This window comes from Artibeus jamaicensis, unplaced genomic scaffold (assembly GCF_021234435.1).
Source record: "Artibeus jamaicensis isolate MK-2021 breed Jamaican fruit bat unplaced genomic scaffold, CSHL_Jam_final contig_519, whole genome shotgun sequence".
In the NCBI taxonomy this organism is placed as follows: domain Eukaryota; kingdom Metazoa; phylum Chordata; class Mammalia; order Chiroptera; family Phyllostomidae; genus Artibeus; species Artibeus jamaicensis.
The window spans coordinates 35147673-35175315 of NW_026521871.1; the positions used below are offsets into that span (position 1 = coordinate 35147673).

At 45.6% G+C, this 27643-nt stretch overlaps 1 protein-coding gene across 3 annotated transcripts in view; it reads left to right on the forward strand.

The window, feature by feature from the left end:
• The first annotated feature begins 267 nt into the window (after positions 1-267).
• Positions 268-27643, forward strand: part of KAT2B (lysine acetyltransferase 2B) — a 93843-nt gene continuing 66467 nt past the window's right edge. For 2 of the 3 annotated variants that reach the window (XM_053669265.1, XM_053669266.1), the window contains exon 1: positions 268-671. In XM_053669265.1, coding sequence (XP_053525240.1) covers positions 366-671 — 306 coding nt within the window. In that variant the 5' untranslated portion in view covers positions 268-365. The remainder of the gene's footprint in view (positions 672-27643) is intronic. The other variant, XM_037143981.2, reaches the window with a different exon arrangement.

Genomic DNA, 27643 nt, shown 5'->3' on the forward strand with positions numbered 1-27643 from the left:
GGAGACTGGCAGCGCCTGCACGCACCCTCCCCTCCGCTCGCAGCCCGAGGAACATGTCCGCGGCCCGCGCGCAGAGCAGAGCCCCGGGGAGGAGAGCCCGGGGAGGGCGTGTGCAGTGGCGGCGCCTCCGCTAGTGCCCTCCCTCCTGGGGGAACAGCTGCCGCCGCCGCCACCAGCAGCGCCGGCCGCGGCCGGAGCGAGTCGGCTAGCGCGCGAGGGGGAGGGCTGGGGCGGGGAGGGGGGTGGGCGCAGGGGCGGGAGGGCGTGGGGGAGGGTCTCGCTCTCCCTGAGACCAGAGCCCGGGAGGGAGACCCTGGCGGCGGCGGCGCCTGACACTCGGCACCTCCTGCGGTGCTGCGGGCGGCATGTCCGAGGCTGGCGGGGTCGGACCGGGCGGCGGAGCCGGGGCCGGGGCCGGGGTGGGTGCCGGGCTTGGGGGGCTGCCCCCACAGCCCCCCGCGCCGCCGCCGATGCCGCCGCAGGGCTCCCCGTGCGCAGCCGCCGCCGGGGGCTCGGGCTCCTGCGGACCGGCGACGGCAGTGGCGGCAGCGGGCACCGCCGAAGGACCGGGAGGAGGCGGCTCGGCCCGAATCGCCGTGAAGAAGGCGCAACTGCGCTCCGCTCCGCGGGCCAAGAAACTGGAGAAACTCGGAGTGTACTCCGCCTGCAAGGTACTCGCTCGCGGCTCGCGACCGCCGAAGGGGCTGGGGCCCAGCCCGCGGGACCCCCGCCCTCTCCCCTTCCCCCCGCCCGCCCCTGCCTCCCGCCTCCCGCCTCCCGCCTCCTACCTCCTGCCTCCCGCCTGGGGCCGCTGCACCGCGGAAGTGCTCCTGTCGCCCGCGCCCAGTTAGCTTCTCCTCGGACAGGAGTGCTGTTGGGTTGGAAGAAGGGGGATCACTGAGACCGAGCCTTTCTTGCCTCCGTCTTGGAAGGAGTTACCTATGTACCAGCGCCCCTGGGCTGTCCTGGGGCTTTGTTGCTTTGTAGGAGCTCGCCAGGAGCGCCTTCCAAAGAGTGGAACTGTGCTCACTGTGGCGAGCGCCCCAGGACCAAGGGAACGTCTTGGGGGGGGGGATCTGAAAGCCCCTTCTCGTGCCCTTTCCTCGTGTCCCATTGGGAGGACTTGGGGGAGGGAGTGCGGGTAGGAAAGGCTCGCGGACTCCTGCGCTTTTCCGGAGGCAGACGGGGCGAACGCGCCCACTGGGAAGGTGGGCGCAGAGCCAGGTGAGGGTCCTGGAGCTCCAGGCGCCCTCCGAAGAGGGAGGAGGTACCGTGGGGCGCAGTTACAGCCCAGTCAGTGTTGTATTATTGTTTAGTTAAAATGTTGACCCGGAGGCTGGGGGTGTAAACAGGATTTGGCGAAGTGACACCCCAGCGCCCTGGGCGCTATTGCTCAGTTTGAGGACACACGTTTCTTGCCATAGCCTCTTCATCCCAGCACTCGGCACCCCGTAGTCCCTCAGCTGCAGATCCAGCTGTGGGCGTTGTGCTCCCACGGTGGGAGGATTGCCGGAGGCCGCGGGGCAGCCTGGCCGAGTGCTGTCAGCAGCAGCTTTGTTTTGACAGGGTGACAGCTGAGGGGGGCGGGGACTTGGCCTTGTCAGCTCCTGCGGCCTGTGGCTGAGTCGGGGAAGAGACACCCTCACACACTCACACACCTCCCATGTATTCCTCTTGCTTGCTGCAAACAGGGTCAAGTTCCCAGATTCCAGAGTCCCATAACCGAGCTGCAATGGCTGGCCACTTTTGAATTTTGCAGTAAAGATTATTAACCCTGATAGAACTCTCTACCCAGTTCGGCTGTTTTTAGTATTTTCACACGAGCTTCTCAACCGCAGGAGAATGTCTGTGTGTACCCTCTTCCCACGCCATTCACATCCTCATGTATATGTTGACCACCTAACTGTGAACCCTATACTGGGTCACTAAGTATTTGTCGAATGAATGCAGGATCTATCTCAGTGCTTCTGAAACTTTAATGTTTCAGAAGGAATCACCTGGGGTTAAATGGTTGATTCTAATTCAGTAAGTCTGGGGTGGAGCTGAGATTTATCACCACCTCTCAGGTGGTGTGGTGCTAGTCCACTGATCCCAGGCCAAGTGGCAGGACTCTAGTTCAGGCCTGGATAATACACAGGGTCCGGCAGAAGTAACACCTGCGTGTGGTTGGTAGGGTAATAATGTGGATGCAATAATTTATAGTTTTAATTTGAACATTTCACCTACAATGTCATATCATATGAGTGTGACATTGTTATGTTACAGAATCACATGCTTATGATTCTGTAAAAAAAATATTTTGTAATAAAAAGGGATGTTATTAGTGCCAGACCCTGTTATTATTTGTTTCTTTTGAAGTCAGCTAAGAAAACGGAAACTGACACAATGATGCCACATGGTTGGTGTTTCAGAAGGAATGCAAAAAAGATAAAGTGGGGAGTGTGCTTCTAAGAAAGGTGAAGGGCCAGGAGTTGGTTATGAAGGGAGTTAGTCTAATTAAGAGCAAGGTCAGTTACTCAGTGGACTTGTTTAGCAATCAGAGTTGGCCCGTGTAGGAACTGTCAGTTCAGTGTTTCTGTCCTGGCTTTTTATTGGGTTACTATCACGAGCACCTTCTCTCCCTGTTGCCTATTATTGCCTTAGTATCTGGAAACTTTTCCTGAAGTTTTGGTCCTAGCTGACCTTATGTATGAATATATGTGCCTTTGAGATTTCCAAGAGTGAGATGTAGCACTTTTCCTAAAGTTTGTGACTTGAGTCTTTCATGTTCATATGCACAATCAAACTTACAGGAAAGGAAAAACTCCTTCATTCAACCAGTATTTAAAGGGGTCCCAACTGGGTGCCAAGCGTTGCGCCAGATGCCAGAGCTCTGACACCCAGACTCTGTCCTTCTGGAGTTACTGACTCTTTGTGTGTGTGTGTGTGTGTGCATGTGTTGGGGGCCTGGGGAGGTGGGCAGTGAACCAGTTACAATGACATTTTTTAAAAATTGCTTTCTTAGAGTGGTGTTGGAACTTGTAGCAGGGCAGTTTGTGGGCTGGAGCACCGCTGGGGTAGGAATGGCTTCCTGGAGGAAGTGTCAGCGGGTGTTAAGGACTCTTGGCAGAGCGGAGTCGGGTGAGGCGAGGCTTCTTGTAGTGGAGAAACTGAAAGTAGTTATGAAAGCCTGGAGCTGTGCCAACAGGAGCTAGTGCTCCATTGGCTGGGGCCCCCAGTTTGGGGGTGGGTGTGTGTGTGTGTGGCCAAGAGAGCATCGTGGAATTCAGGAATCCTAACACCTCTGGAGTGACATGATCTCAGATTTGCTTTTATTTTATTTTTTTTAACTACTTGACGGGGCATGAGGGGGTGTAAGAGAGCAGAATCAGTGGTTCTTTTGCAGCTTGCCTGTCTCTATACTTTTGGTATGACTGGCCCCTTGGCAAGTCAGAGAGGGCAGAGAGGTTAGAGAATGAGGAGGGACCTGGAAAGATACAAGGTAGTTTGCTGGGGACTGTTGAAAGAAAAACAGGTCCCAGACCTGATAAAAGATCTGGCCTTTAAACTTCACAAGTGAAACAGAAAAAAGAAGGGAGCTGGTTCACAGACAGGGTGGTGTGCCACACCCTAGAGAGAAGAAAAAAGAAAAAAGAAACAAACAAACTTGTTTTGCAGGATCCAGTGTAGAGTTTTTGCTCTATGTTTTGGCAGCAGAGTTCCGTGGCTGGCATGTGGCACATCGCCAGAATGATCATTAAAAATGTAGGTCTGACTGTGTGTTGCTTCTGCTTAGGCCCCTTTAACCTCTCTTTACTGAGTCCCCAAGGCCCTGCATGGCCTGGTTATTGCTATCTCTGGCCCCTTTTCAAGGTCATGGCTTGCTGCAAGGTTCTCTTCTTTCTAAGGGCCTTTGCACATACTGTTCCCTGGTACTGAAGGTCTTCTCACCTTCTCAACTTTCCTTGCAAATATTAGACTCCTTACATTTCCTTTTTTTTTTTTTTTAAAGAGGGAGGGGAAAGGAGGGACAAAGAGAGAGAAACATCCATGTGAGAAAGAAATGTTGATCCATGATGCCTCTTGCATGTGCCCCTACCCAGGACTGAACCAGTAACCTAGGCATGTGCCCTGACCTGAAATTGAACTGGCGACCTTTCAGTTTGTGGGATGATGCCCAAGTCACTGAGTCACACCAGTCAAGGCTCCTTGCGTTCCCTTTATTGCCTTGTCTAGCCTTCCCACTATAAGTTTTTTGAACCCTCTGCACTTTTTCTTCCTGGTGCTTTGATCAGGTTTGAATTGTGTGATCATTGGATGTATGTTTGTTTCTCTGAATAGATTTTAAGTGAAGTGCTTATTGACTGAATGAAAGAACTAGAGAAGAGAAAACTGAGAGATGATTAGCAGGCTAGTAGTAGTGAAATTTTAACTTGACTGCTTCTCGATAATTTGTTTTGTTTCATGCAGGGCACATCTAGGCACCTCACAGATGTCCATGGGACCATGTTTTTAGTGTTATAAAAGAAACCCTAAGTGAATGTATGGCCCCAAACCCAAATCCCCTTGAAGTAAAGTGTAATTTATCTACTAAAAAATGAAAGTCATGGACTGACTCTTCTTAATGAGATAAGCCATTTATACTTGAGGAGGAGCAGTAGGATTTAGGGCCAGACCACAGAGATCAGAGTTCAAACTGACTGTATTTGAAATTTAGGATATCCAGCTGTGTGACCTTGGACAAGGACTTTACCTCAGCCTCCATTACTTTGTCTGTAAAGTAGGAATGATAATGCTACCCTCATGGTTTAACAGTGAGGATTTAAAATGGGCTAATAGGTTTGAGTCAAGCAGCAGGGTGTCTGGCCCATGTGAGCTCCTTGTAAAGCAGCTCAGATTAGAATACCCTTTTAACTCTGAAGTCAAAAAGAACATGGGACCTAGAGTTTGTAATTTTAGCTCTGCCTCTCGTGTGATCTTGGGCATAATTCAGTTTCTCTCTGAGCCTTGATCAGTTCATCTATAAAATGGGGGCCATAAATTCAACCTTGAAATTAAAAGAAGGTCCCCCAAAGTTCCTGGAGCCTAAAATTGCTGGGTTAATGCTGGCTAAATTGAATTGTCTGGTGTTTGACTCATTGTCTCAGAGTCAGTGGCCACGAAGCATTTAAGGAAAACACAGTTGCTTCAGTTCTTGGCAGAGTGCCATACCTAGAGAGTCGCACAGGCACAGGGCTATACAATTAGCCTTAATTTAAAAAACAATGCTTTATACCGGTGTCCAGCCTGCAGCCCAGAATGGCTATGAATGCAGCCCAACGCAAAAATCATACATGTACTCAGAACTTTCTTTTTTTGCTCATCAGCTTTCATTAGTGTTGACGTATTGAATGTGTGGCCCAGGACAACTCTTCTTCCAGTGTGGCCCAGAGATGCCAAAAGGGTGGTGACACTGTATAAAATGGAGAGAGTGGAGGCAGCAGTGCCACCAAGAGAGAAAAAGTGGCCTCTGTTGGCTGGGGGCTGGTGAATGGGGTACCAGGACAAGCCTTAAAGTTGGGGAGAGTCCCGGTCGCTTTGTACTCGTCAGTCCCTCCCTCAGAGAGCAGATGTCTTTTCCAGCTTGTCACCATCTAGAGCAGTGACTATCTCCCAGGAGGTATTCTGCCTGCAAGGGATATTTAGCCATTGTAATGTGGGGAAGGGATTGCTTCTGGCTCTTAGTGATTACAGGCCAGGGTTGTTGCTAAACATCCCATGATGCAAAGGACATCTCCCCCCTCCCCCCAAATCCCAAAGAATTTTCTGGCCCCAAATGATAATAATGCCACAGTTGAGAAACCCTGCTTCAGAGGAAAATTGTGTTGTCCCATAATATTAATACCATTAAATATAGGGGCAGCACAGGAAAAGTTAATGCCTTTAATGTTAACTTGAGTAAGACTCAACATCTGAAATGCTTTGTCGATCATGGGCATATTTTTTTATCACCTTTACTGTGGTACATACTATAGATCATAAAACTCACTTAAGTGTGCAGTTGGTTGCTTTTGAGTAAGTGCATACAGTTAGTTGGGCGTCCCTCACCAAAACCCAGTAAGAACTCTTCCGTCTGCTGCAGAAGGTTTGTTGTTTTAAGATGCTATTTTGTGTCAGTTGATTGTAGGTTTGCAAATACAAGCAATTAAGAATATCTTTCGGAGACTCTTCAGGTAAGTAGTGTTGCTACAGCAAAGCACAAAACATGGAGGGGGGGGTAAATAAAATGCTTAAAAAAATCTGTCTTGAGCCACGTAACGTCTATAGCATACCATTATTTCATGTGTGGTGACTTCTCTGAAAGGACGTATCATGGAGCCAACACACACAGGAAAAATGTTTCATTTGGCCGGCCTGACACACAAAGTCTGAGAGAAATAGGACCAATTTTAATTCTGTTTGCTCATAAACTTTCAGGGAAGATGGAAATTCAAGCCTGCAAAGCCTTCAGATTGCAATTTGCAGTTTTATGTAACTGAGAAACTAGTTTATAGGGCAAAACACAAAATCTGCTGAGGACTGTTTTGTTTTAGGAAAGCATATGCTTCCAAATAACATTCTGTGATGCAGTGCTGGTGGGGTTTTTGTTTCTTGTTACTGGTGGTTTTTTTTTTTTTTAAAGCACTAAGAAACCTAGTTACCTGTCCACATGGGCAGGACTTGATTCCGTGTCTGTGAGGTAAAGCCATAGGGTGGGGCCTGTCATAGGGAGTTGAGAGGGTAAGATATAGAGTTTCACGGGAGGTACCTCGGAATAATGAAAACATCTGCTTCTCAGATGAAAGATCTGGATACTTAGTACAGTGCCAATAAAATATGGATTTCCAAGGCGCAGTGGCTGCTGATTTAGTTCATTTGTCTCTGAATGTAGAGAAAGGTTGCTATTTAGGAACAGCAGCCAATGGTTTCCTAGTCTTAATGGTTTCCTACCCCTAATCCGTTGCAAACCCAAAGGCACCTGTGGCAGAAGAGCATGCGCGCTGACGACCCAGCTGCTTGGTGAAAACCGGAGCATCGCCCTTCTCGGGAGTGTGCTGAGTGCCCTTGGGCACCCGCTTCGCTGCCTGTGTTTCGGTTTCCTCTTTGGTGAAGTGGGAATCAAGGTGCCATCTCATCGACTTACTGTGAAGATGAAATCATTTAGCAGATGTGAAAGTTCTTGGAACACAGGCATTTCACAGACTTCTATTTTATTTCAGTGTTAAAAACTCCATCGGTCTCAGCAGTTTGTGTTTCGCCGAAGTGTAGGCCTCATGTTACTTGATTGTCCTGGGGTTACCTGGGGTTAAAAGAAAGGTGTGGAAGGTCATTTTCTAGCAGGGAACCGAGACCCAAAGAGGTGAAGCAACTTCCTCAAGCTGCAGCAGTGGTTGCTGAGGGAGGAGTTAGCTCACCTGGCTTCTCTTTCCAGGGCAGGGTTTCGCATCTCTTCCCGAACTTGCTCATGGGGTAGAAGCGGTGATGTCCCTCCAGATGGTTGACAGAGAGGATTTCATTTGTTACAGGCATTCTGCTGCTCTCACTGAGGTTTATGGTCCCGCTATTGAGAGGTGTGTTCAAAGACTTTTCTAGGTGGTTGGAGCCCTGCAGGCCATAAAACAAACAGTAAGTGTCCCTTATGACTGGCCCAGGGCAGACAGATGCATACCTTGATTGTTTTAGAGCTGACCACCACAAATGGTAACTGTGTTGGCCCAGTAGAATTTCCTGTAGGAAGGAAGGAAGATGAAAGAGATCCCTACTCAGGTTGTAGGAGGTGCCAGGAGTGCCAGAGAAGTAAGGAAATGACTGTCCTGGATGCTTTAGAAGTCCCCACACTGCTGTAAACAAGGCAGCCTGCATAGCAATGTTTCAGCACGATCCAACGGAAAGTCACTTTTTAAGTTTTAGTTTTATTATCAGACAGTAAAGGGCTGAAATTAGAAACACTGTCTCTAGCCCAGTGAATTTTTAATTCTGTATATATCCATGCAGCTGCCACCCAGAAAAAGCTATAGAGCATTTCTAGCACTTGAGAGGGTTCCCTCATGCCCCTTCCCCACCCCGGGAAACCCTCATTCTGATGTCATTACCAGAAATTAGTTTGCCTTTCTGAAACTTCCCCTCGGTGGAACCACACGGTATGGACTGTTTTGCATCTGGCTTCTGTCACTCAAAATGATGTCTGTGAGCTGCGTCCGTGGTGTGGCGTCTAGCAGTTGAGTGTAAAGACACATTTTTAAAACAAAAATAAGTTAAAAATTGTCAACCAATTTCAGGATGGAAGGCACTGGACGTGGACAGCTTTCTAAAATGGATTTTAGTTGGGCTTTTGAAAGAAAAGATGGGAATTCAAAATCCTGAGTCACTGGGAAGACCCCCCGAGGGCAGGGATATGGACAGGAAGTCAGGCAGGTGTATTTCGCCAACAGGTGTAGATAAGGGTTGCGGTGGAGGGAGTCACAGAGCTGGGGAGGCGCGGGCGGGGCAGGGCTGGTGTCACGGCGGGTGGAATGCCCAGCCTGCAGAGCTCTTGTCCCTTGGTGTCTGTTTCAGAGAGTCCTTACTCTGCTGTCACCCCGTCCTGGTTCTGGAAGATGACTATAGTTCCACCTCTTGTCCTGCGTGCCAGGCAGAACCACACGTGTTGGGACCTGTGGCAGGGTTCCTAGAAGACTGGGCAGAACCTAGTGTATGAAGCTCCAGTGGATATGGGCACCTTTGTGAAACTGACAGCAATTCATCCTAGAAAACTTGTATTAAAATATAAGATAAGCTTATTACTTAATGGAATCATATGGACCATCCACTTACAAGTTTTCCCATAGGCTATATATTTAATGTGATTGGATTTTCATCTCTTTTACGTGTCCATGCATGTACACAGGGGTGTTTATATCTATTGTCATTTATTTATTCATTTAACATTTATTTCTATGGGCCACTTTAGAAGATTTCTGTTCAGGTAGCTCCTGTCTAAACTCCTATGACAGTCACCAACTGATAATTGAAATAGAATGGATTCCTTTGTAATGGCTTTCCTCTCTGGCATCTGATTGTGCCTGCTGGTACTCCCTGCACTGCACACTTTGCTTCTCCAGGTACTGGTGTGGCTCGTTGTCAATTCTCATTTAAGGCCAGCTTCTCAGAGAAGCTTTCCTGACCAGCCCCCTGCCCTGCCCCAGGTCGAAAATAGCAGCATCTCCTCACTGTACAATCTTACCTTGCTTTTCTTTTCTTTACTGCATTTATCAAGACTGGAAAATCACATGTTTATTTAAAATAACTTCTGGTCTGTTTCCTTTATGACAATGGAAACTCCGTGAAGCAGGGGCTTCGGTTTGTTCCGTATCCCAGGTCTGTGCACTGTGCCTTGTGTGTAGTAGGTACTCAACACAGATTTATTAAGTAAATGGGTCATTTCACATTCACCTGTGAGACTGGAGGGAAGAAAGTCCTTTCTTAAAGATGAGGACACTGAGGCTCTGAGAGGTGGGGTAATGCACCCCAAGCATGTGGTTGGCGGCAGGGTGGCCCTGATAACGTCTGCTGACTCAGAGCTGAGGGAGGGTCCCATGACCCCGGTGCACCTGGCGACACAGGACTTGTCTCATGGCCTGGATTTCTGCTCTAAGATGGAGCAAGTCCCATCCACTCTAAGCAAATGACATGACCTTCTCTGACCAATGGTTTCTCTTCCTCAAATGAGAATTAAAATCTCATCAGGGTATCATGAGTATTGTGAGATCAGAGAGTTAAAACCTATGACGTGACAAAAAGGCCCTACGGTATAGTCTAAAAGTCAACATTATGTTACTGAACTAGAAAAAAAATTAATGGCCTGTAAAGGCATGTTTTCTAACTATATTTTTTGCTGCCAGCTTTAACTAAAGACTTTCATAGGTTTTCTTTCATTTGTGCTTCTGTTTGCATACAGAGACCCAGGCACATGGCTTATTATTTTGTTAATCAGGAGATGAATGTATTTATTTTGGGAACAGAGTGTGAATAATATCTCTAAAGATCCACTTGGAATGATACGCCACCTCGCCTTAGGAGGAGGCTTTGCGTAATCTCTTAAGTGACCTCAGGGGAAGACGCAAGACGCTTCCATTAATTCCACCCTGTGCTTATCAGTTCCATTCATTGGGTGCTCTTATCCAGTGTGACCTGTGAGGCATCAGTGGTATGCAGGAGATTCCAGAAGCACAGGAAGGAGACCTGAGTGCTATCGTACTGCCCGATGGTGGCAGCTCTAATTTGCATCAGCTCTAACAAGCTGGTGTTGAAACTGGATGGCCGGGTTCCAAAGAAGCGAAGGTCAGCAGACTTTGAAATAGTGTAGTGAGTCATATAACCCAGGATTTGCACATACCCACAGGGCTACCTGACTCACGCCACCTCCAAGGGAACACGTTCATGAGTGTTGGTTAGGAGCCCGTGCCCAGCTCTGTCCTAGGAGTGTGGTGAGTGACAAAAGGAAGTCAGAGTCACTAGGAACTCCTCATCTTGCTCAGGATACTGATTTAGAGGGAAAGAAATATTAAAGTGAATAATTGAGTGTGAAATCAATGGAGAGCGAAGCCGTCATGAGCAGGGGTCACGTGGACGGGCAGGAGAGGCCAGGCGCAGGCAGAGAGGGAACTCTACAAAACAAAGAAACATAGTTGATGTGAGCAAAGACTCCAGAATGGTTGCAATGTGGACCTGTGCAACAGATGGCCCGGGTGCGAATTCTGATGCGCCGCTTTCTTGCTACGTGGCCCTGGGGGAGATTACTTACCCTTTGCTAGCTGTAAAACTGAGATTGTGGTGATGTCAACTTTTTCCATTCATTCAACAAATTGTTATCTAATGTGCTAGGCGTTGATTCAGGGACTGGGCAGACAGTGGCAGATGGGTCCTTACTCTCGCAGAGCTTGCTTTCAGTGGCAGAAGCAGACAGTACATAAGAAAATAACAGAAAGGCGTAAGTGCCACACAGAGAATGAAAACAGGGAAGTAAATGAGAGTGCCGGGTGGCGGGGCGGGGGTGGGTTCCTTCAGACGCGTGCCCCGAAAGGTCTTTCTGTGGAGGGTGCAGGATCTGGGGCCTGAGTGAAGCCAAGTGGAGGGTGCCATGTGGGGAGTGCAAACACTTGGGGCCAGAAATGGCTTGGTGAGTTCACAAGCCGCCAGGCAACCATTGTGACTAGTTGGGGACAGGTGGGGGTGGGGTGGGGGGCAGAGTAGGAGGAGAGTTGGAAGAGCTAAGTGGTAGATGGGGCCAGGTGGCCCAAGTGTAATTTTCACGCCGTGAACTGATCAGATCTTCATCTCTGATCTGTTTTGACAAATGTGTATCAAGACACAAAACGGTTCCATTGCCCTGGACAGTTCCTTCGTCCTCCTGGCCATTCACATCTCTCTCCCCACCCAGAGGCAACCACTGAGCTAGTCTATGTCCCCCAGGTTAGTTTTGGTATTCTAGATTTCATATACATGATGTCACATGGTACAATCCACACTCTTGTTCACTCAGCATAGTATTTTTGAGATTCATCCACATTGTTGCATGTATCAGTAGTTATTATTATACTATTTTTTGCTGAGGTGTATTGCACTGTGTGGATGTACCGCAGTTTGTTTACCATTTACCTGTTATGGACACTTGGGCTGTTTCTGACGGTTTCAGATTAGATTTGCATTTTAAAGCATCACCTTTGACTGGTCTGGGGAGAATAAAGTATTCTTATTAATAAAGAAAACCAGCCAAAGAATAGAAGGACTAGAGAAAGAGTAGAAAATGAGAGCCAGACGGAGTTACTGAAGTCCGGGTATAAGTGGATAGTGGTGCTTGGCTGAGCGTTAGCAGTTAGAGGGGGCGAAGTAGATAGTTTGGGGCCATATTTTGAGTGTAGCAGCAATGGAATTTGATCCATTCCATCCTCATCCACCCTAATTCATCCATGGTTGGAGGGTGTTGTGTGAATGAAATACAGAAGTGAACCTAATATCGAATTTGTTGGCCTGAACAACTGAAAGGATGGTAGTTTAATTTGCCAAGATGGGCAAGACCATGGGAGAAATAAGTTTGGGGTGGGTGGGAACCAAGAGTTCTTTCTGGGAGGGGTTAAATTAAATCTGTCCCTTAGTAGTCAAGTGTTTTGATAAAATGAGATAATTTATTTAGCAGTTTGGGATAATATCTGGAACATTGTAAATGCTCAGGAAATGGTAGCTAATATCCCACTTAAAAGCGGTGCCAAATCATAATTATTGTGCTTACAAAAGAGACCAGCCAAATGGGAGAAAGATGAAGAAAGAGTAAACAGGAATAGTGAGAAATAGGATCCAGTGGGTAAGGAGGAAATAAATCAGTTGGGAGAAGGTTTTGAATTTCAGGTAGAAAATTTTGAATGGGATCCACTAGAGAATAATGTGTCCTTGCCCTTTAAGAAGGAGGAGGCACCCGGTATTTAGAGAGCCTCTAGGTTTTGGCTCCTGGCTCCTGGGTGAGCTGGGTGAACTCGGGCAAGCCACACCCCTTCTCCAGGCATTGAATTACTTGTCTTATGGGATTGCGGGGAGGGGAAAATAAGATGATGCAGGCTAAAATTACATTGGAAGCTATCAAACAAATGCTCCACATTATTACATGGCCTTTTGGAGTTGTGTGATGTGTTAGACAGTGGGCCCTAGGAATGGGGCTGGAAGTGGGAATGACTTGTAAGTGGGGAGAAAGCTGTGTCTTTTAGCTGACTTTTAAGGGCCTTCCCTGGAACCTTATGAGAATGAAAAAGGTACAAATCTGGGAGAGACTTTGAAAGAAGAATCAGATGGCTGAGGCTGAGGGCCTTGAATGCAGATGAATTGAACCTCCGGAGCTGGGGGAACATTGAGGCCAGTGAAGAGAACAGGATAGCTGAAAAGGCCCCCTTTGGCATTGAGGAAAAACCTTACTGGGCAGATGTGCCAGAGGTAGGCAGTTGGGAATGTGGGTTGAAAGCTCTGTTTTGCAGGTTTGGCTGGTTATGTGTGTTTGCAAGTCATCAGCCCAGATAATGACTGATACCAAGAGATCATGAGCTGTCTAAGGAAGCAACATATATGGCGCTGTTTATTTTGCTCATCCTGGTTGATTTGGTGCCAGAACAACATGCTGAAGAGTGAGAAATGCTGTCAGTCAGCCAGTTGTCTGGGCTGCTCAGTGCCAGCCAAGCAGTTTGACAAACCTTCCAGTGTGCTGAAGACCGAGCCGACCTCTTTGGCAAGTTCACCGATGAAGTCTGGAGTTGGATCTGTGTGTATTAAAAGAGATTCCAGGAATTGTCCTGGATTTAGAATTCTGTGACACACCAGTTCCTCTGCCCTCACGCAGGACCTCTTGAAGCCCTTTTGGGGGTGGCGCGTGTTTGGGTTTGCTCCTGGAGAGGTGAGTCAGATGTGATGAATGGTCTAGCCCACCCCTAGGACGTTTGGTAGTGGTGGAGTCATTCGAGCACCTTCTGAGATGACGTCTGAGTGAGCTGGGTCCTTGGTTCAAGCAGACCTGGTTGTTTAGCATAAAGAGGGCAGTTCCTTGTTGAACTCCAGCACGGGCACAAGCACAAGCACAAGCACTTCCTCCAGATGGGGATGTCCTGCTGGTTTTCTGTTGCTCTGATGTTAATCTTAGCATGGAAGTAAGCTCTCAAATAGGGTGTTTATACCTGCTTTTCAAAATTGATTAATGAATGAATTTTTATCCTCACCTAAGGACATGCCCACTGACTAGAGGAAGAGGAAGGGAGGGAGAGAAACATCACTCAGTTGCCTTTCCCATGTTCCCCAACTGGGAACTGAACCCACAACCCGGACGTTGTTCCCTGACTGGAATCAAACCCATGACCTTTCAGTTTATGGGACAATACACCAACCAACTGAGCTACACCAGCCAGGGCTACACCTGGCTTGTTTTACCCTGGGTCCTTTCTTCATGACATGACTGCATTATCTTTCTCTGTCTTTGACGATTCGATTGTTGTAGTTGTTGTTTCTTGTGGCTTTCCAGACCAAAACTGCACTTGTAATTAAGGTGTTCAGAGCCACTTCTGCTCCCGAGTTACCTCACCGGTGAACTTCTCTGCCCTTCTAGTTCTGTTTTCACTTTCAATTCCAGGCAGATTTGATTTTCTGAGCTCCCCCACTCCTCTTCCCCCACTCCCACTCTTCTTTTCACTTGTGCCAAAAGTTCCCAGATTTCTAAAATCCCAGTTTTAAGTCATAGCTTGTTGGTATCTGCTGGCCTTCCACGTACAACTGGGTGACCCAGAAGGATTGTCCCACAGCGGAGAAAGCAAGAGGGATTGTGTCCTGGAAAGCATTACCTCACCATTTAAATGGAAGCTGTACATGGAAAGCTAACATGGGGAGAGGAGAGTGGTATTCACACCTGCATCCCTCAGACCATGTTTTCCCCTTTCAGATCTTTGATACTCATAGTGTTTCTTCACATGGAAACTCTTTAGAAATGCAGACTCTCAGGCCCCACCCTGGACCTGCTGAATCCGAACCGCATGTCCACAAGATGTCCCAGGTGATTCCGGAGCAGGTTCAAGTTTGAGAAGCGCTGCTGCAAATCACAAGGGCAGTGTTCAGACTGTTTCCAAAGCAGTTCACTGGCAAAGACGAAATTTACTGGAGTCACAACTGCATGCAGCAGACTCCAGGTGGTGTGGTGCTTTTTAAATAGGATTAAAAGATTTTTTTTCCCAAGTAATACATGCACTCCATTAAGAGGAACATTCAGACAGCTCACAGGGGCAGCCAATGAGAACGTAGACCCCCTTACCCCAATTCTCCCCATCCCAGCCTCACTCCTCACCCCTTTTAATCATTTCCAGAAGTTGTTCGCCTCCCCTCCCCGACCCTGTGCTGCAGCTTACATTTTATGCTGCGGTTCCAGGAGGGGAACTCGATTCACTGGACAGAAATCCGCTCTAGATTCCAATGAAGCGCGAGTGAATTCGTGAACGTGCTAGAAAGTTGGGTGTCAAAGGAGCTGTGTGAGGGAGGCCAAAAGGAACACTAGCAACGTGGCCTTGTTATTAGCAAGTTTTAATTGTTTGAAACTCGCCACTAATTTTAAAAACAGGGCAACCTACTTTATGACTCACTTATTCCTGTTATTTGCTCTTTCTTTCTTGCTGAGACAGATTCTGTCAGCGGACGTGTGACCACCTAGACACTGTAATGCTTTCTTTTTTAGATCGGAAAAGGGCAGGTAGAGACCCCCATGTGCTGGTCTTTTTACTTGTTCTTTTTCTTTTTACCCCCAAATGTGATTAAGCTCTTGAATTTGTGAGGAGAAATTAACCCTCAGTTTTGGGATGCACTTCGATGCCACTTTGCAGAAGACTTATTTGAAGATGATTAGTTGCTCGCAGTTCCTGCCTTTAGAACAACAATAACTTTACTGAGTTGTAATTCGCATGCCATAACATTCTGACTTTAAGTGTATAATCTTAAATACTTAAAATCTTACTGTGGTTTTTAGGAAATTGACGGAATTGTACAATTATCATAATCCAGCTTTAGAAGGTGTCTACCACCCCCAAAAGATCCCTGTGTCCATTAGTGGTCAGCCAGACTTGAATCCCCAGCCTGCTACTCTACTTTCTGGCTCTATAAATCTGCTTTTTCTGGACATTCATATAAATAGAATGATACAATATGTGGTGTTTTGCAACTCTCTTCTTACACCTAGTATCCTGTTTTGGAGGGTCACCTGTTGTAGCATATATCAGCGTTTCATTGTTTCTTATTGCCAAGTAATATTCTAACATAGGATCTGCCACATGTTGTCTCTACAGTCGCCAGCTGATGGACATTTGGGTTCTTTCCACTGTTTTGCTGATACAAATGATGTTGCTGCGGACATCTATCTGTGCAGCCGTTGTGTGGGTGTATGTTTCCGCTCCTCTTGGCTTCAACACTAGAAGCGGGTTTGCTGGGTCCGTGGTAGATGTATGTTTAATCTTAAACACATTTTTTTTTTTTTAGTTGTGGCACAAGACGCATCACATAAAATTGAACTATTAACTATCTTAACTATTTTTAACTGTACAGTTTCCATGGCATTAAGCAATTCACATTGTTGTGTAAGCACCACACCATCAAGCCACAGAACTGTTTCCGTCTTGCAAAACTGAAACCTGGTACCCATTCAGCAGGAACTTCCCATTTCTTTCCTCCCAACCCCTGGCATCCACTGTTCTACTTTTCCAACAATTTGACTATTTTATATAAGTGGAATCATACAGTCCGTCTCCTTTTGTGACGGGCTTATTTCACTTAGTGCAGTGTCTTCAAGGTTCATCTGTGTTGTAGCCTATGTCAGAATTTCCCTTCTTTTAAGGCTGACTGGTGCTCCATTGAATGCGTAGCCTGCATTTTGTTTGTCCACTCATCTGCCGATGGATACTTGGATCACTTCTGCCTCTGGCTGTTGTAAATGATGCTTCTGTGAACACGGGTGTACAAACACTCTTCGAGTTCCTGCTGTCACCTGTTTTGGGTATGTAGCCAGTGTGGAATTTCTGGATCATACGGTAATTCTATTCTTAATTTTTTGAGGAATCGCCATACGGTTTTCCAGAGTGGACCATTTTGCATTCCCAACAGTCGTGCACCAGGGTTTTGGCTTCTCCACATGCTCACCAACACTTGTGTTCTGTGTTTTTGGTGATAGCCATCTCAGCTGGTGTGAGGTGGTATCTTATTGTGGTTTTGGTTTGCGCTTCCCTAATGATTAGTGACAGTGAATGTCTTTTCATGGGCCTATTGGTCCTTTGTATGTCTCTGCAGAAATGTCTGTTTGTCCTTTGCCCATTTTTTAAAATCAGGTCATTTATTTTTGTTGTTGTAAACAAATAAGAATATTTATATATTCTGGATCTTCAGCCCACATCAGCTGTTTGATTTGTGAATATCATCTCCCAGTTTGCGGGTTGCCTTTTCACCCTGTTGATTATATTCTTTGATGCACACACGTTTTAGTTTTTGATTGTTCAGTTTTTTTTCTTTTGTTGCCTGTGATTTTGGTGTTGTATTTCAAGATCGCCAAATCCGGTGTCATGAAACTTTCCTCCTAGGGTTTCTTTTAAGAGTTTCATAGTTTTAGGTTTTATGTTTAGGGCTTTGATCCATTTGGAGTGAATTTTTGTTTGTGGTGTAAGGTTAGCGGCTAGCAACTGCATTCTTTGGCCTGTAATTACCCAGTTTTTCCTGCATCATTTGTTGAAAATACTCCCCTTTCCCCCACTGAGTGGCCTTGGCATCTTGTTAAAAATCTTTTTTTTTCTAGTGATCTTTTGCCCTATAAATGCCTTCTTTCAAGAGACTTTTCAGGGAAGTCCTAGCCTAAACGTCTGTAGAGGGCCCAAGAAAATCAGTCGATCACATACGTGAGGGTTTATATTCGGGCCGTCTATTTATTCTACTTCACTGGTCTGTGTGTAACTTTTGAAGAAACTGCCAAACCGTTTTCTCAGGTGGCTACACCACTTTACAGCCCCTCCAACATTGTGTGGGGCTTCCCCTTCTTTTACATCCTCCATGGCACTGGTTGTCGTCTGCCCTTTTGATTGCAGTTTCCCTGTGGGCGTAAGGTTGTATCTCATTATTGTTCTGCTCCTTGACTTTTAAACACTCTGCCATTGTCCAGTCTGGAGCAGAGATGTCGTATAATAGAGTGAGGACCACACACAGCCACAGGAGCAGTTAGTTACCTGCCTACACTCAGTGCCTTTGCAGAGCGGACTGAATATGCTCAGGCAAGTCTCGTAGCCTCTTAGAGCCTCATAATCTTAGATCTTATGAATAATGGGGAACAATGAATATCTTCCTCACACAAAGATTCAAGTGCTGTACTTATTTTGGGTGCTTGGTAGATGTTGGGTTCATGCTTTTTTTACTCCATACATTTCCTGTCCATGTGTTCTTGCTGTGGGACATCCCTGTCACTGGTTTAAGTTTTCCAGCAAATAATGACTTTTAAGGATGACAGAATCTTGCCAGACAGCTTGGCTGTCTCTCTGCAGGTCTGGATGCTGCCCAGATACCTTCACACCCCGCTTACTCATCCACACGGAGTGAACTGCGCGAGCCCTACACCCTTGTCTGTCATCTGGGTCATGATCACTTGTTTATCCAGATTAGCTTCCTTCTCACCATGCATCCTGGCTTCTGTATCCTATGACGACGTCTGTTGCATTCTCTCGACCTCTACCTCTGGATCCTGTTGTGGCATAAACATTTCAGTCCTGCCCCCATCAAAAGCAGTGTGGTGGCCTTTCCTTTCTCAGTTCTGCTCCATCTGCAGAGACTTGCTCGTGGGGGCAGTGAAGTCACCTGGGCAGGCTTCCCCTCCCGGTGCCTGGGCTGCTGGCTGCTGCAGTAATTGGCTTGGCCGCACACTCCCGAAAACACTGCCCTTTAGCTGGTACTTGTTTGAAGCTGCACGGCCATTTCCCCTGCGAGTTCCCGGAGACAGCAGCTGTCTCGCCTAATTAAGGAGAGACATGGGAAAGGTGTTTTGAAGGGAGCCCTCTTATCTTGAAGAACGGTGGCTGGGTTGAACATATGGGAGGGAGATAAGAAGACCAAGGCAGAGGGTATGGTGGCAGCAACTTGGAACATTTGGCAGAAAATGTGTTGCTGGCAGTCAAAGGATAATGTTTGAATGCTTTCTAAAGGACTGAGCATGCCCTCCTTAGTAAATTGGGCAGTGAGTCCCACATGCACTAGAAATTTTGTGCACTTAGGTTTCGAAGTGTCTTTGTCCTATGATACATAGGCAGGAAGCACTTTTCGTAGCCTACCCAAAAACCTTCTAAAGCAAGTGAGCAAAGCTATCACAAAAGGGTGTGTAACGGTCACCACACAGGGCCATTTAGGAACTGTTGGAACTATTCTGTGCCTAAGCTGTTAGGGTTCATAGTGAAGCTGTTGCTTTTGGGTTCCTTTTAAACTCCAATCCAGCAGTGTCCAATAGGAATAAACTGTCGGCTACAAGTAACTTAACATTTTTAAGTAGCCAGATATATTAGTTTCCTAGGACCACCATGACTAATGATCACAAATAGGGTGGATTAGGCAACAGGGAGTTTCTTTATTCACAGATGTGGAGGCCAGAGGTTGGGAAGTCTAGGTGTCAGCAGGGCCATACTCGCCCTGAAGGCTCCAGGAGGAACCCTTCCCTGCCTGGTCGCAGCGTCCAGTGGCTCCTGGCAATGCTTGGGCTTCTTGTAGATACACATGACTCCAGTCTCTGCCTCTGGCTTCACATGGCCGCCTCCCCTGTGTCCCTGTCTCCTTCTCCTTTCTCTCCTACAGACACCAGGTGCTGGGTTTAGGGCCGAGTCTGAATCCAGAATAATTTCATCTCAAGAACCTCAAGACATCATATCTCTTTCCAAACAAGGTCCCATTCTGAGATTCCAGGTGGACGTGAACTCTGGGAGACACTGGTCAACCCACATTACCTGAAAAGTGAGAAAAATGATCAGTTAAATTTCATTAAATTTTCTGTCTTATTTAACCCAACTTTGAAATACCATTATACATGTTAAGGAATTTTTAATGATGTATTTTAACTTTTTTTTGTGCTAAGTCTTTGAAGTCCGGAGTGTATTTTACACTCACACAGCTGGTCAGTGTGGACCTGCCGCCTTTCAAAGACTTGCCCCCCACGTGTGGTTGGCTGCCATGTACGTACTGGCCCACACAACTGGAGGGCCGTGAGGCTGGCGTGGCTGTAGTGCTTCTCAGGGTCTCGCCCTGTATTTTGTCCCTCACTCTTTTCCTCTCTCTCCCCCTTTCATCCTTCTCTTCGTTTTTAGGGAATTTTTTGTCCACTTGGAAAAAGTCTCCATTGTTCTGAACAAAACAAATGAAAATCTACTTAGTAAAAACTACTGGGATCCCAAGACTCAGGGGGAGAAGAACAAAGTTAGCTAGTTTTGAAAGAAAAGTCCTTTATTCAGTTACATTTCTGAGCATCAGTGTTTATTGTTGGTAGAATTCATCAGGCACTTCAGTCGCAAGTGGCTTAAATAAGCGTGGTTACTCTTTGGGATGTAACGTTTTTACACTGAGTATGGGAAACACAAGACTTTATTATTACGAATCCCCCTGCCCTGAGCTTCGTGACCCACCCATTTATCTGCCCCCATGAACACTGCCATTATTCTCTGTCAAGTTCAGACAAGAAATTGCATAAATTTCTTTCTGGGCTGATTGCTGCATGTCTGTTGTAATAATGAAATTAAACTTTATACATCTTTAAAAATCTGTGTTGTCTCTCCAAGAATTGCAAGCTTGTTGGTTGCTTTTGGCTTGAGCCTCGGTGAGGAGGAGGGGGCTTTATAAGCAGGCCCACAGGGAGGACAGTTTTGGACCCTTGAATTCTTAAATGTGGTTTGGGATAAGATGTAGTTCCCACCCCTCCTGGCCCAGCCGATTTATGCTGAGCCTGTGTTACTGTCCTTGGAACTTTTCCCTCAGATGAATCAGTGTTAAAAAAATTAGCAAACAACCTGTGAATATGAGTATCATGGGGAAGAATATGGAGTGCGATGTGAAGGTCCTTCTCCTATCTCACTTTTGCCCCTACATGGGTATATATTTATCTAGTTGCTCTGTATATCCACATACATACATATTTAAATTGCTTATTCCTGTCTGTCTAAAAAACATAATCACATTATGCTAAGTATTGTTCTGTAGCTTGCTTTTCTGCCATTCACAGGGACTCAGAGAGTTTCCACATCAGTATAAATAGCCTTATTCATTTTTTCTATCATCACCATGAGGACATTTTTTTTTTTATCCATTGCTCTCAGAGAGAGAGGAAGGGAGGGAGAGAAACATCCACGGGAGAGAGAAACATCTTTTGGTCATCTCCCGCGTGTGCTTGGGCTGGGGATTGCATGCACCCGGACCTGGGATCCAACTGCAACCTGGGCAGGTGCCCTGACTGGGAATTGAACCCGAAACCTTATGGTTATGGGACAACGCTCTAACAAACTGAGCAACACTGGCCAGGGCCAAATAGCCTTTTTTTTTGATAAAGGTGGCATAATAGTCCGTGGTATCAATCTACCTAATTTTCTTGTCTTATTGAGCAAATCTTAGGGGACATTTTTTTGCTCTGATAAATGGTGTACACGTATCATTGAGCATAAGTGATTATTTCTGTAGGAGAGTTTCCTAGTGGTGTAGTGGGGCCAAGGGGCACGGACATGCCAGTTTGGCTTCCTGAAGGCTGTGCCACAACCAGCCTGTCCTCGCTGACATGGTGTATGAGGGGGGCTGTGCCCTCAGATCTCGGTCAGCTTATGGCAGCATCACGGTCAGCCCATCATTTTTACCCAGTCCACTTACTCTGAGGAAATATCTCCCAGGGCTTTTGATCTGTCGTTTCTCCATTACTATTTACTTTGGTCATTTTGTATAGGTTTATCTTCCGTCAGTTATTTATTTTTCTTTGAATCACCTGAATTTGTCCTTTTTTTCCTTTCAGACTGTGCCCTTTTCTTACTGTTATAGATGACTTTTACATATTCTGGTTAAGTCTTTGATATGTATATTGTAAGTATATGTTCTCTCAACTGATCTGACTTATAAAATTCATAGGTTAACTTGAGAATTGATATCTTCACAATATACAGTCTTCCTATGAAGAACAATGCTTATTTCTTCATTCATTCAGTCTTTAGTAGAAAGTTGACGTTTTTCCTATATAGCTAGTACTTATTTCCTTGAAGATGTATTTTATGACTCTTGCTATTAGGATTTTTTTTTCTGTTACATTTTTAAGTGGTTATTGCCAACATGGAGGGAAGCTTCCGAGTTTTATATGCTGGTGTTGTATCTAAATGACTTATTGACTTCTTTGTTGGTGTTGGTAATCTCTAAGAATCGCATCCCAATTTTTATATATTTTTTATACTTCTAGTACAATGTTGAATAGTGGACAAATTGAGGGAATTCCTTTGTTTTGTTGTTAACTTTAATGGGAATGTACAGTGTAATGTTTGTTTTCCAGTTAAGACAATTTCCTTCTGTACCAAATTTGCTATTTAAAAAAAATTCAGAAATTGATGTTGAATTTTATGAAAAGCTTTTTGTAATCAGTTGCAATGATTTTTTTACCCATTAATTTGTTCACATAATTAATCAATTTATTTCAAAGGGTCTGCTTTTGCATTTCTGTAATAAACTGGGCCTTTTGAGTGACTTCCCATTTCTGTCACCTCTGGTGGGAACGGGGCTGATCTATTCTGTAAGGAGTATAACTTTTCATTTGTTTAGTAAGTGCTGTGGCCGATTTCATAGTGCTTGGGGCCATGGGGTCACCTTAAGCTACACTGAGTGGTCACATCATCTTCAAGTCCTTGCTTTAAAGTATTAACTCTCACAGGTCATCATGACTTGCAAAGCTCTTGGTCCCCGCTGACCCTTCCACCTAACAGGACACTCCTGGTATATTATCATTAACATCTCTATCATCTTCCATTCATATAGCACCTACGTACATTAATTACTTAATGCTCCAGCACTCTTGTGAGATGGATATTTTTATGCTCATGTTTTAGATTGGGAAGCTTGGAGAGGGTAAGTGATTTGCCCAGGGTTCCCACAGTTAGTAAATGTTAGAGTTAAGGTTTAAAACCACGTTTATGTAACTGCGAGGCCTATCTTCTTGACCATGTCACGGATACCGTCACTGGCAGCCTTTCTGCCAACTTCCACCGAAGCTGAAACGGTTTGCCGACCATGACTTTGCCTCTATTGCTTCTCCTGTTGCTGCTGTGGCTTGTTTGAGGGCAGAGTGTCGAGGGACGGTGGGAGAAGGGAACAGGCCCTTGCAGGTGTGCTCAGCAAGGACGCCTGTCCCCAGGTCTCTCGCCTGTCTCTCCTGTGATAGAGGATGGCCTCCAACATCCCATCTCCCTTACCCTCTGGCCCCTTTTCTCTGTGTCTGGCTGCTTTGCTCCGCCAGAATCTAAGGAAGGCAGGATGTTCTGAAAGAACATTCTAGTTTTGCTACAAGAAGATCCAGTCTCTTTCTACAAGGCTACCAGGGAAAATTTCCAGGAAATCTGTTTGCCAAGCAGAGCTTCTGGAGGAATAGGTATAATACCTCAGCCTCTTTGATTCAGTCCCAGAGTCTTATGTTTTCTAGGTCGGTAGTTCCCAGCCTTTTGTTTTTAACTTAGGTTAACTTTTTAAGACAAATATCATAACTAACAAAGGCAAGGGTATTTTTGTTTATAATATTTTTGTTTATGGTGGTAATTTTAGAATTTTAAATTAGATATGTTCTTCTGTCCCCTTTGTAAAAATCCTAGAAAATTCTGACATGGGGAAAGAGTTATTACCTCCCCTTACCCCCTGCCTTTCCTCTCTGTCACACTTCAGATGAGCCTCACTGGTCTCATATCGCATAAAGATGTTCTAGAGGGAGGAAGCGCCTACATGTATTTAACTGTACCCGAGGTGGGGGGGAAGAGGTGTGTCCCAAAGCACGCACATACTATGCTCTTCTGAAATGAACTATCCCACTTGACATTCCCCCTCATCCGTTTAGGTCTCCCAGGCATACCTGTTAGCACGCTTAAAAAAAAAACAAAACAACTGAGGTACCATTGGCTTAAAACAGTATGTGTTCAGGCGCACATTATGATTTGATACCTGTGTACACTGTAGTGCGCTCACCCCCCAAATTCTAGTTTTTATCCAGCACCATGTATTTGACCCCCTTTACTCATTTATTGCTCCCCTCCCCCTCTTCCCCTCTGCTAACCACCAACCTGTTGTCCATATCTCTAAGTTTGTTTTTTGTATTACGTGTGAACAAAATCATACAATTTTTGTCCTTTTTCATCTGACTTATTTTGTTTAGCATAATCCCCTCAGGGTTCATCCATGTCGTTGCAGATGACAACAGCTTATCTTTTTTATGGCTGAGTAGTATTTCATTGTGTGTGTGTGTGTATGTGTGCGTGTGTGTGCATGTATGTATCATATATCTTTATTCATCAGTCAGTGCACACTTAAGTTGTTTCCGTATCTTGGCTATTGTAAATAATGCTGCAGTGAACATAGGGGTGCACATACACCTTTTTGAATTAGTGTTTTCATAATCTTTGGAGAACCCAGAAGGGGAAAGAACCAAAAGACAACCAACAGAATGGGAGAAGATATTTGCAAATGCTATTTTTGATAAGGGCTAATATCCAAAATATTTTAAAAACTCATACAACTCAACAGGAAGAACAAACAACCTGATTAAAAAATGGCAGAGAATCTAAACAGACATTTTTCTAAGGAAGACCTACATATGGCCAGCAGGCACAAGAAAACAGTTCAATGTCTCTAATTACTAGGGATATGCAAATCAAAACCACTTGTTAGAGTGGCTACTAATCAAAAATACAGGAAAACACAAGTGTTGGAGAAGACGTGGAGGAAAGGGAACCCCCGTACACAGTGGCTGTGATTGTACATTGGCGCGGCCACCATGGAATATGGTATGGAGGTTCCTTGAAAAATTGAGACCAGACCTATCGTATGATCCAGCATGTTGTTTTTTAATGGATCCATTGCTAGTGTCCTTTTCTTTTAGATCAGAGCTGCTCATCATTGGCTACACATGGGACTCACTAGCTTAAAAAATACTGATGCCTGTGACCTGTCCCCAGAGATTATGACTTGGTCTGGAGTCAGGTGTGGCTTTTGAGCTTTAAGGAGCTCCTGAGTACTTCCACTGTTTCTCTGTGTTTGAGAACCACTGGGGTAGATTTTGATTTCCGCAGAGATTGCTTGTGTCCCTAGTATCCAGTCCTGTGTTGACATGTGGTAGGTGCTCAGTGTTTGATGAATAGCTAGATGAGATGAGAGGTACATGAGAGCCGAAGTTCGTGTTTAGTTTACTCTCGTCCCTCTCCTCTCTGTGCTCTGCTCATTACCCCCCAAATGCAAAGAAAATGTTCATCATTAGCATTGTGTTCTGAAATAATCCAGTCCTAACCCTGTCTTGTGTGAAAAACAATGGTAAGGTCCCATAGGCGTCAACCTCAAGCGTAGCACTGAGATTTCTGACCTGTGGATGCGTGTTTGGAACCAAGAAGTGGTGCTTTGTCGAGGTTGTTGGAACTTCCTGCAGAAGTAGAGTGTAGGCTGGCAAAACTTTTGGATTGATTCAGAGCAAGTTTGGCTTCTCAAACTTCCTTGTAATGAAGGCACTTCATGCTTAACTAGCTGACTGTGTCTCTGAGACATGGAGTCACAGTGCTGGCCATGGTTGGTTTTAGTCTGATTCATACAGAGTTCCTGCCACATTGACTTCCTGTCCAAGGACACCTGCTGCAGGAGACTTAGAGCATGGTTGCCAGTGTGTCCAGAGATGCAAAATCCATCATGTTTGTCAAAACTGAAATGGTTACAAAGGCACATGCAGACTGATTCCTAAATCCCATGCTTCTTTGGAGTTTTGAACTTCATTCATTACCCATCTGACCCCTACCCTGAAGTAAATCTCGGGCCTTAATAAGAAATGAAACACTTACCTAGACAACTTGGTGTCTTTATGATTTAGGAGAATCTGTGTTTCCTTGGTGGGCCTTGGCTAAGGCCAAGGCCATATGTTCACATATGTATGTGTGTCCCTCCCGATGGCAGAGATTGTATTAGTGACTGTTGTGCTTTCCTGTGCCATAGAATGCATGGTAGATCCTGACCAGGCAGTTTAAAAGAAAACGGAAATAGGATGTCAGGAAATCACTGACAGGAAAATGGATGGATTTTTTTTTAAGCTTCAGTGACTGTTTTTAATGAGAAAAGAAAGTGGGGATGCTTTACCATAATGACCGAAACAAATAGTGAAAGAGAAACAAGGGCATTTGAAGACGTCTGCCTCATGCCCTTATGTTCCGTCCTTATCCCTGTTTCATACCTGGGAGATCTATTTGAGGACAGGACAGATCACATAAACCAGCTAAAGTCCTTATAATTGCCTACAAGCTGGGTCGGCCTTATAGGATGCCTTCCACTCCCCACTTACCTTAATGTCTACAACTGTTTGCTTTACTTACTATGCTCTAGCCACACTAGTCTTGGCTCTTAATGAAGCCAGGTACTCTTTGCCTTTGCATTGGCTGTTCCCTCTGCTTGGGGCACTCTTCCACCAGATAGTTAATGGTCAGCTTCCTCTGTTCCATCAAGTCTTTGCTTTAATGCCACCTTCTTGAAAATACTCAGGAATAATTAAAATAAGTCTATTCCCCCTCTCCCCCCAGTTCTCCTTTCCTCATGTCTTCATCTTTCATTTCATAGCACTATCACTTACAAATGTATTATATAATCACTTTTTTGTGTAGCCTGTTTTCTCATCTCCCAGCACCCCTGTGTCATTTCCACGAGGGCAGGATCATTGTTCCCTTACATACCTAGCAAAAGTACCCAGCACATAGTAGGCCCTCAGTCTGTACTCTTGAATGAATGCCTCAATATGATTCTTTGCCAGTGATTCTTTGGCTTAGAATGCTGTTCTCCAAACTTGAAGGTTCTGGCTATTACAGTTTTTTCCTTTGAGGTTTGGCCTGCCATACTTAATTGATTTGTTGTGACTGTTTTGTCATTATTCTGTCTCTAACCAAAGAGACAGAAAGCGCAGTCAGATCAGGCCAACTGCTCAGAAAAGCCGGAGGGTTTGGGACTTCATCAAAGTAGCTATTCCACTATTAGGAGAGGAGCGGTCCACCGAGGGGCTGGTTTCCTCTGTTCCTACAAAGCTGGTAGGGATGCAAGTTCTCATGAGCGTCTTCCTCAAGAACACAGCGTCTGAGATCTTCCCAGTCTCAGAAGAGGTGGGTGGCTCATTGCAGAGAATTCCAAGGCCCAGTTCAGCTTAGTATCAGAGCAGTGGGGTAACGGCCAGGTCCTTCCTGACACCTGGCAAAATGAAAGAGGGTCACTTGAGCTACTTACGAGCACTTGTGCCTTTGTGGTTGCTGACGTAGGGTCCTGCTTTTGGTCCTGCCTTCTCCATATTCAGTGTGGTGAAATGCGACAAGCAGTAGGCTGGGGCTTGCCAGATTTGCAGGGCCAATGAAAAGGACTTCGCTTCAAAAGCAGATTTTCCTTCTTTCCCCTTGACCCTTCTTGCCTTGCCAATTACTTATTCTTTTTCTCCTACTCTTCTATATATACACATACTTTGGGAACTGTCCCTGTGTTGGAGAGTTTTCTGTATGTGGTCAAGGCAGCAGCCATTCTATAATCTTCTACAAATCAGACTTCTACTAACGCCAGCTGTCTGGTAGACACGGGGCGGCGTGGGGAGGCCACTGCAGGGAGAGAAGGCCTCCGAGGGAACCAAGCTCTAACCCAAAGTCCAAGCACAGAAATCCATGCAATTTGTTTTATAGACCAGCACTGCCTATTAGGCATACCATATGAGCCGTAGGTGTAATTGTAAATGTTCTGGTAGCCACATTAAAGAAGGAGAAAGAACCAGGTCAGATGAATTTTAGTATCTTTTGTTCAGTTCCATGTATCTAAAGTACCAGTGTTTCAGCATGTGATTAATAGTGAAGATTATTGATAAGAAATTTTGCTT